General features: G+C 59.6%; 2 protein-coding genes across 2 annotated transcripts; both read left to right on the top strand.

Moving 5' to 3' along the window:
- Nucleotides 1-1,133: 1,133 nt before the first annotated feature.
- Nucleotides 1,134-3,858, top strand: LTHEOB_3428 (Nitrate reductase; the record flags this gene model as incomplete). The annotated part of the gene is made up of 2 exons (XM_035512350.1): nt 1,134-2,859; nt 2,927-3,858. The coding sequence occupies 2 exons, from the start codon at nt 1,134-1,136 to the stop codon at nt 3,856-3,858; spliced, it is 2,658 nt and encodes an 885-aa protein (XP_035362516.1).
- Nucleotides 3,859-5,746: 1,888 nt separating this feature from the next.
- On the top strand, nt 5,747-9,446 carry LTHEOB_3427 (Nitrite reductase; the record flags this gene model as incomplete). Its single annotated transcript, XM_035512349.1, has 5 exons — nt 5,747-5,895; nt 5,977-6,127; nt 6,210-6,749; nt 6,803-7,437; nt 7,490-9,446. The coding sequence occupies 5 exons, from the start codon at nt 5,747-5,749 to the stop codon at nt 9,444-9,446; spliced, it is 3,432 nt and encodes a 1,143-aa protein (XP_035362515.1).
- Between the last annotated feature and the right edge of the window lie 217 nt (nt 9,447-9,663).

Below are 9,663 nucleotides of genomic sequence, written 5' to 3'. Positions count from 1 at the left end.
GTGTCTATTTTCGGGTACTTCGAGAAGCTCTTATTCTTTTGCGGTGAGCGTTTGGTGTTGGGGGAGTGACGACGCGTCGCCTCTCGTGATGTGCGCAGCGACTTGTCGGTGAGGCTTGCCCCATACGGCGACCCTTCGACTTCATCGGCCTTGCTGGCGGATGGAGCGGGCTTGTCGGGGGGGGATGCATCTCTCTGATTGCACGACTTGTATACGTTTTTCCCCAGACGGAATCTGTTGCAGGTTCGAGATGTGGGAGGACAAAGGCCGGGACCGGGTGCGTGGGAAAAGCTGTCAGCAGCGTGACTTACCAATCAGCATTTCCAACCCCTCGGTCGCGAACCACTCAACGCCCTACACCAACAGCTTTGCGACCCCACGACGAAGCCGCATGAAACTCTATCGTGAGCACCGCGCAAGCTAATGTCAGCGACCTGAGCTCCAGTTCGCCCACCACCGCCGACGCTGTCTTGGCCCACCCGCACAGCCCGCCGAACCGTCGTCATCGCCCCGTCTTCCAGCGCCTGTTCCGCAGAGCTAGCCAACTCGCCGAACGGCTTTCCTTTTGACCGCGACAATCTCGGAGATTAACGGGTGGAAAACGACATGCCGGGCGAAGGCCGTTGAGGACGGAATGCATTGCAGCGAGTCCAGCTGTCAGAGCTGCGAGATGGAGATCGAAATGGACACAATATGTCGTGCGCGCAAGAAAAAGAGCCGATTCGCAGGGCTGACCAAGGGTGATAAGGCGCCCGGCGATTAGTCGCTGAGCGCAGAGATAAGAGCTCGCACACAAGAGCAAGGCCTGATTAGCGCACTCTGCCTTTCTTCACCCACTACTTCCGCGGGCCTCACCATCTCCGTCTGCTTTCTCCCCGGAACTTACACTGCCCTTGGCCGTGGTGTCAAGCGTGTGACGTACGTGATTCTCATGCCACTCGCCGCTGGAGCAGGGGCCTCACCCGTGGCACTATGTTCGTTGCCTCTTCGCAAATTCTCCGGCCCATCAACCTGATGACAAAATCCATTGTCTCTGCGCGCTCCGAGTTTCACGACCTCTCGTTGCTTCTCGGTGTTTTTCCAATTGTCCGTCTCTCGAGTTTTGTGATTGTTCCAACCAGCGAAAAGCGTGCATGATGGCCGTGGAACCTCCGCAAAAAAACCTTGTTAGCGTACATTTACCACCCTCGCCCCCGGAGACCATCTATGGCGAGAGCTCAACACCAGCCCTCGTGGAATTCCCTTTGCCGCCGCCGAGAAAACCTGTTCAAGTTCTCGAGGCGGACAAGAAAACACCGGATGCACACGTCCCGCGCGACCCAAGATTAATACGGCTGACCGGCGTGCATCCGTTCAACGTCGAAGCCCCCCTGTCCGATTTGTACAACGAGGGATTCTTGACCAGCCCGGAGCTTTTCTATGTCAGAAACCATGGGGCGGTGCCCGAGGTCAGAGATGAAGAGATCCCGGACTGGGAGTTCACCGTCGAAGGCCTGGTGGAGAAGCCGCTGCGGATCACGCTGAAGGAGCTCCTCTCCGACTACGACAACGTCACCTACCCCATCACGCTCGTCTGCGCCGGCAACAGGCGCAAGGAGCAGAACGTGGTGCGCAAGACGCAGGGCTTCTCCTGGGGCGCGGCGGGCGTGTCGACGGCGCTGTGGACGGGCGTCGTCATGGGCGACGTCCTGAGAAGAGCACGGCCGCTGCGGAAAGCCAAGTACGTGTGCATGGAGGGCGCCGACAGGCTGCCCAACGGCTACTACGGCACCTCGGTCAAGCTCAACTGGGCCCTCGACCCCAACCGCGGCATGCTGCTGGCCCACAAGATGAACGGCGACCCGCTCTCCCCCGACCACGGCAGGCCGCTCCGCTGCGTCATCCCCGGCCAGATTGGCGGCAGGAGCGTCAAGTGGCTGAAGAAGTTGATCGTCACGGATGCGCCCAGCGACAACTGGTACCACATCTACGACAACCGCGTCCTGCCGACCATGGTGTCGCCGGACGACGCCGCGAACGATCCGAATTGGTGGAAGGACGAGCGTTATGCTATCTACGACCTCAGCACCAACTCGGCCGTCGCCTACCCCGCCCACGACGAGCGGCTGTCCGTCACAGCGAGTGGTGGCTCGGAGAACTACAGCGTCAGGGGCTACGCCTACGCCGGCGGCGGCCGCCGCGTCACCCGCGTCGAGGTCTCGCTCGACCAGGGCAAGACGTGGCGGCTGGCCAACATCAACTACGCCGAAGACCGCTACCGCGAGGCCCTCCCGCAGGACCTGTTCGGCGGCCGCCTCGACGTCGATTGGCGCGAGAGCTGCTTCTGCTGGTGCTTCTGGGACATTGACGTCGCGGTCGACGAGCTCAAGCTGGCGGGTGATGTTGTCGTGCGCGCCATGGACGAGAGCATGAATGTGCAGCCCAGAGACATGTACTGGTCCGTGCTGGGCATGATGAATAACCCGTGGTACCGCATCGTCGTGCATCGTGAGAATGATGATGTGCTGCGCTTCGAGCATCCGACGCAGCCGGCGCTGATGCCGGGGGGTTGGATGGAGCGCGTGAAGAAGGCGGGTGGCGACCTGTCGAATGGGTTCTGGGGCGAGAGGATCGGGGGTGGAGAGGAGACGGAGGCGCCAGTTGTGGAAAAAGTCACCGAAATCAAGATGACGAACGACAAGATCGAGAGGTTGATCTCGATCGACGAGTTCCGCAAGCATGACTCGGAGACGGAGCCGTGGTTCGTGGTCAACGGCGAAGTGTACGACGGCACCGGCTTTCTTCAGGGGCATCCGGGCGGCGCGCAGAGCATCGTGTCGGCGGCTGCGTTGGATGCTACGGATGAGTTCATGGCTATACGTCAGTTTCCCCCCCTCGTCTTCGGGAAGTATGTACATGCAAACGGTTTTCTGACAAAAGCAAACAGACAGCGAGACGGCCAAGGCCATGATGCCACACTACCACATCGGAACCCTAGACGACGCAGCCAAACGCATCCTCAGCGACGGCGAGGCCCCCTCAGAGGCGCCAACCGAACCTCGCCCCGTCTTCCTCGACCCCCGCGCGTGGACCCGGGCGACCCTGCACAGCAAGAAGACGGTGTCCTGGGACACGCGCATCTTCACCTTCCAGCTCGAGCACCCCAACCAACTCCTTGGCCTGCCCACGGGCCAGCACCTCATGCTGCGGCTACGCGATCCGGTCACCCGCGAGGCCATCATCCGCGCCTACACGCCCATCTCGCAGACGTCGCAGCGCGGCACCGTCGACGTCCTCGTCAAGCTGTATCTAGATACGAAAGAGCGCAAAGGCGGCAAGATGACGACGGCCCTCGACGCGCTGCCGCTCGGCCACCCCGTCGACGCCAAGGGCCCCGTCGGCAAATTCGAGTACCTGGGGCGTGGGCGGTGCAGCGTGAATGGCGTCGAGCGCCGCGTCAAGCGCTTCGTCATGGTTTGTGGCGGCAGCGGTGTCACGCCTATCTTCCAGGTGCTGCGGGCCGTCATGCTGGACAAGGACGACCGCACGCGCTGCACGGTGCTGGATGGGAATAGGTTGGTTGAGGATATACTGTGCAAGGCGGACCTCGACGCCTTTGCGGCGATGAGCGGGAGCGAGGAGAAGTGTAGGCTTGTGTATACGTTGACGCAGGCGCCAGAGGAATGGGTAGGGAGGAGGGGCAGGATTGCGGGGCCGTTGTTGGAGGAGTATGCGCCTGCGCCCGCGCCGGTGGGGCAGGGGGAGGAGGGGATGGGGGATAGTTTGGTGTTGTTGTGTGGGCCTGAGGCGTTGGAGAAGAGCGCACATAGGGCGTTGAATGAGATTGGGTGGAGGGATGAGGATTTGTTGTTTTTTTGAGCGGGAAGGGTTTTGGTTTTGGTTCTGGGTTCGTTTCGTGAACGAGGATTTTTGTATGGGGAGCGGGAAGAGCGTTTGGCGTTTGGGGGGGACGGGGGCCATGGGGTTTGGATGGTGGGAAGATATCTTTTCCCTCTATCTCCCTTTGTTTTCTACTTTTCTTTGCCTGTGCAGAAGAGCATTGTAGCTGAGAGCTAGCGTGGATATGTCAGGCGCATGTTTAAGCCCGTATTATGGGCGGTTGAAGCAATTTTCTAGGTTCAAATGTCAAATTGAAATATAGACCTTTATGGACAATAGCTTTCACAGCATATAAGTCGAGTGTTTGTTTTCCACGAAGATTAATAAGTACCATTTCTCCAGTCATATTCAAAGGCCCTGCTGTTCTTCACGCTAGTCTTCCGCTATGATACTAATCAAGTTCCACATTGGAACACAGGATTGCAGTTGGAATTGGAATGGCAACCTTCACATCGTTTCTCCTCCTTGCATTGCAACCCCGAAGAATAGATTGTACTAGCACAACTTCCCTCGTGGCCATTCGCCCTGCTGTTCCAACGTGGACTACTACGTTTGAAGCTACTGGCAAAACACGGGCACCGTAGCGAGCAAAGGCCAACGGCAAGCCGAAACAAAGACCTGACTTTTCCCAAACGGCGAACGCGGCCGCAATTTGTCGAGCTCCTCGGAGGTACTGGTAGGCATCTCACCAGATAACAGGGCGTCCAGGCTGTGTGTGTTGTTGGGTATCTCGCGACGTCAAGGCCACCACCCGTTGTTCGTCGAGAGCATTTCCTCGGAGTTTTTCTCCGAGCATTTTTCGCTTGAACCTGGACCAGGGGGCAGCGCACACGTCGCAAATCTTCCTTCCGCGATAAGAAGGAAGATCGTGGGCATGCAAAGACGAACGCAACAATGGAGCCTTACCGCGCGCGGCTTAGCGTGGTGTTCTTATCTGCGACCAACGGCGGGCCGCAAGAAATAACATCTCCGAGGAACCTCGACGTCAATTCGTCTTTCTCTGCCCTCAACTCTTTTTGCTGACAGCTTTTCCTTATCTCCCTCGCGCCCGCTTCGTTTCCCCACGCGCAACAGAATGCTTGGCGTGTGCCTGGTCGGAGCGGACGGGCAACGAAGGGCATGCCATGTCACGTCACGCCGGACGACCCGCGGGTATGGTTGACGGGGGGGAGGGCAAGGAAAGCTGCACTTTCGCATGCAACGCTTCCTCCGCAGAACTTGCGCGGAGAAAGGGCGCGCTGGTGCGTGCGGGTACCCAGGTTTCGCCCGCCCTCTGTGTGACGCACGCCCCAGTCCGGTACTTTTCGTTGACAAAACGGTATGCGCGGATTGGACACATGAGCAGTAGGTGTGGCGTTGTTGTGCGCTTTTAGCCTTTGCTTGTTACTTTTTATTATCAACCCTTTCGCCGTCGGAGAGTGTTTTGGTCCTGTTGGCTATCTTCCCGCTTTCTGGCTTGCGCCTCTATCTTCGCCTCGCAGGGCTCTGTTCTCCGGCTAGGCGCTCTTTGACACGCTTGCTTAAGCGCATCGCGGCCCTTTATCTCTCCCTCCATACTCTCAGCATTTTTCGCTTCTCTCGTCTCGGGGGGTAGGGTCTTTACTTGGTGTCAATAATCTTGCTCCGCTTTCCTACTCTACATTCACGTAAACACGGCAACGCATATCGCGTAAGGTAGAGCTTTTGTGACAATCCCGGAGCTTACTCGTCAACCCCGCCGCCTCTACTAAGCCGGTCCGGAAAATCGACCCTACGACGTTGATCGCACACCTATCAATTTTTAGTAAGAGCTAGGAGAAACGAACAAGATTTAGAACGCCGGCACAATCCCGATTTTCTGCAAAAGGGTCGCCATCCCCGCCTAAAAATGAGCAACAGCGAGTGGAACGATCCAGAGGCCAACAGGCTGCCGGAGACGGTAGAGGAGCTGAAGCAGGCGAACGGCCTTCCAAATGGCCATGAGCAGAGGAAAAGAGTGGTGGTCGTGGGATTGGGTATGGTTGGTATTGCGTTTGTGTAAGTGTTCATTTCCATATTCCCCGATGTGCATCTGTCACTACGTCGATTTTTTTCTGCATGACTGACAAAAAAAAACAGAGAAAAGCTCTTAAAGTACGATGTAAAACGCCGCGAGTACGACATCGTGGTCATCGGCGAGGAGCCGCACCTGGCGTACAACCGCGTGGGCTTGACGAGCTTTTTCCAGCACAGGCAAGTGGAGAACTTGTACCTAAATCCAAAAGAATGGGTGAGTTTGGACGGCGCCCTTTTCCTCCCCCCTCCCCCTTGTCTCTCACACCAAAACACACACATGCTAATTTACCTCCCAGTACTCGAGCATGCCCGCAGGCGCGCTCACCCACCACATCAACACCAAAGTCACCTCGATCTCACCAGACTCAAAACTCGTCACGACCGCCTCGGGCGACCGCATCACCTACGACATCCTCGTGCTAGCCACGGGCTCGGACGCACTCTTACCACGCCACACGCCGGGCCACGACGCCACGGGCGTCTTCGTGTACCGCACCATCGACGACCTGCAGCAGCTGATCAAGTACGCGAGCACGAAGAAGGGCACGACGGGCGCCGTCGTGGGCGGCGGATTGCTCGGGCTGGAGGCGGCCAAGGCCATGATGGACCTCGAGGATTTCGGCCGGGTTGGTTTGATTGAGCGCAACCGCTGGGTGCTGTCGCGGCAGCTGGACGCTGATGCCGGGGCGATGGTCGTCGAGCAGGTGCGCGGGCTTGGGCTGGACGTGCTGCTGGGTAGGCGGGTGGGGAGGATTCTCGTCGATGGGGAGAATGCGGTTAGGGGGGTTAGGTTTGAGGATGGGGAGGAGATGGAGTGCTCGTGTTTGTGCTTTGCGGTAAGGAGGCGAAAAGAGGAAGGGATGCTTTCAGTTGCTGACACGGAAAACAGATCGGCATCAAGGCCCGCGACGAGCTGGCGCGGCAGGCGGGCATCAAGTGCGCCGACAGGGGCGGCGGCGGCATCGTCGTGGCGGACGACCTGCAGACGTCGGCGCCGGACGTATACGCCATCGGCGAGTGCGCCAGCTGGGAGAAGCAGACGTTCGGCCTCATCGCGCCGGGCGTCGAGATGGCTGACGTGCTCGCCTTCAACCTCACCCAAGCCAAGGCGCACTCGGTGCGCAAGTTCAAGCGGCCCGACTTGAGCACTAAACTCAAGCTGCTCGGCGTCGAGGTCGCGAGCTTTGGCGATTTCTTCGCTGACCGTGATGGGCCGAAGGAGCTGCCGGCGGCCGTTGTTCGTCGTGCGAAGAAGGAGGAGGACCGGGTCAAGACGCTTAACGAGGAGGGTCCGGCACCGCCGCAAGTCAAGGCCCTCACGTACAAGGACCCGTTCCAGCAGGTGTACAAGAAGTACTTGTTCACGCTGGATGGCAAGTATCTCCTGGGAGGAATGATGATCGGCGATACGAAGGACTACGTGAAGCTGGTCCCGATGGTGAAGAACCAGAAGCCTCTCGAAATCCCGCCCAGCGAATTGATCGTTGGGGCCAAGAAGGGCGATGACGAGGGTGGTGATGATCTGTAAGTGACTCCGTGCCAGTGTCTGGTCACGCTCAAGCTAACGAAAGACAAGCGACGACGACACTCAGATCTGCTCCTGCCACAACGTCACCAAAGGCGATGTCGTCAAGAACGTCAAAGACGGCACGTGCAAGAGCATCGGCGACGTCAAGTCGTGCACCAAGGCGGGCACGGGGTGCGGCGGCTGCATGCCGCTCGTCCAGACCATCTTCAACAAGACCATGGCTTCGATGGGCCAGGAGGTCAAGAACCACCTCTGCCCGCACTTCGAATACTCGCGCGCGGATCTGTTCAACATCATCCACGTCAAGAAACTCGAGTCGTTCGAGCAGGTCATGCAGGCGTGCGGCAAAGATCCCCACTCGGTGGGCTGCGAGGCGTGCAAGCCGACCATCGGCTCCATCCTCGCCTCGCTCTTCAACAAGCACATCGTCGACGCGCCGCGCCGCGGGCTGCAGGACACCAACGACAAGTTCCTGGCCAACATCCAGCGCAACGGCACCTTCTCGGTCGTGCCGCGCGTCTCGGGCGGCGAGATCACGGCCGACAAGCTGCTCGTCATCGGCGCCGTCGCGAAGAAGTACAACCTGTACTGCAAGATCACGGGGGGCCAGCGCATCGACCTGTTCGGCGCCAGGAAGCAGGACCTGCTGCCCATATGGGAGGAGCTCATCGCGGGCGGTATGGAGAGCGGCCACGCGTACGCCAAGTCCCTCCGCACCGTCAAGAGCTGCGTCGGCTCGACGTGGTGCCGCTTCGGCATCGGCGACAGCGTCGGCATGGCGGTCCGCCTGGAAGAGCGCTACAAGAGCATCCGCGGGCCCCACAAGATCAAGGGCGGCGTGTCGGGCTGCGTGCGCGAGTGCGCCGAGGCGCAGAGCAAGGATTTCGGCCTCATCGCGACGGAGAAGGGCTTCAACATCTTCGTCGGCGGCAACGGCGGCGCGAAGCCGCGGCACGCGGAGCTGCTGGCCAAGGACGTGCCGCCCGACGACGTCGTGCCGATTCTGGATCGCTACCTCGCGTTTTACATTCGTACCGCGGACAAGCTGCAGCGCACCGCCCGCTGGATCGAGGGGCTGCCCGGCGGCATCGCGTACCTGCGCCAGGTCGTGCTCGAAGACAAGCTCGGCATCGCGGCCGACCTCGAGCGCCAGATGGCCGACCTCGTCGCGTCCTTCTTCTGCGAGTGGACCGAGGTCGTCGCCAACCCGGCCCGCCGCGCCCTGTTCGCCCAGTTCGCCAACACGGACGAGACCGTCGCTCCGGCCGTCGAGCCAGTCGTCGAGCGCGAGCAGGAGCGCCCCGCCTACTGGCCCAAGGACAGCGCGAAGGTCGACTTCCGTGGCCATCAGTGGTCCGGCCCGCTGGCGTGGCAGCCCCTCGTCGAGGCGTCGCGGTTCCGCGATCTGCCGACGGCGGATTCGGTCGCTGTTAAGCGCGGCGATACGCAGCTTGCCATCTTCAAGGCGAAAGGTCGCTTCTACTGCACCCAGCAGATGTGTCCGCATAAGCGCGCTTTCGTCCTCGCGGACGGGCTGGTTGGCGACGACCCGGCGTCGAAGCGGTTGTGGGTCAGCTGTCCGTATCATAAGCGGAATTACGAGCTCGACGGCGAGAAACCGGGGTCGTGTGGGAATGATGCGGAGGTTAGTATCAAGACGTTTGAGGTCGAGGAGAGGGCGGATGGGTGGGTGTATGTTAGGCTGCCGCCGGTGGAGGAGCTGGATGCGCTGCTTGGGACGGAGAGGTGGAAGGTTAGGAAGGGAGAGGCGGGGGAGGATCCGTTTGAGACGCTGGATCGGAGGATTGGGCGGGTGGAGCTGCGGGCGGCGGCGGCGGTGGCGGCGAAGGGGTTGCGGGGGAGGAAGGTTGGTGGTGGTGGTGGGGAGAATGGTGTTGCCAGTCACCATCTTGAGAATGGCGTGAAGGGAGAGGTGGTGAAGGTGAGGCAGGTTGCGGTGGGCGGAGAGGGTGGTTGTGGTGGTGGTGGGGGGTTGGATTGGTGAGGAAGAGGTTATTTCCTTCTGGTGAGGACTTTTTCTTCCCTGCATTGGTAAGTAAACATTGGGAATTGGGATGCGGACTGGAGGCTGTGTGTGGCGTTGACTCACTTTTCTTTTGTATATTTGTACGTTTTGTTGGCATGGGCTTGTTTGCCTTTGTATTTGATAATATGAAGCGCATTGCGAAGGAGTGGGACGGTGTAAAGAATATACCTATATA

The sequence above is a fragment of the Lasiodiplodia theobromae genome (genome assembly GCF_012971845.1).
Source record: "Lasiodiplodia theobromae strain AM2As chromosome Unknown scaffold_9, whole genome shotgun sequence".
NCBI classification, from domain to species: Eukaryota; Fungi; Ascomycota; class Dothideomycetes; order Botryosphaeriales; family Botryosphaeriaceae; genus Lasiodiplodia; species Lasiodiplodia theobromae.
This window is presented reverse-complemented; position numbering and strand designations above follow the sequence as displayed.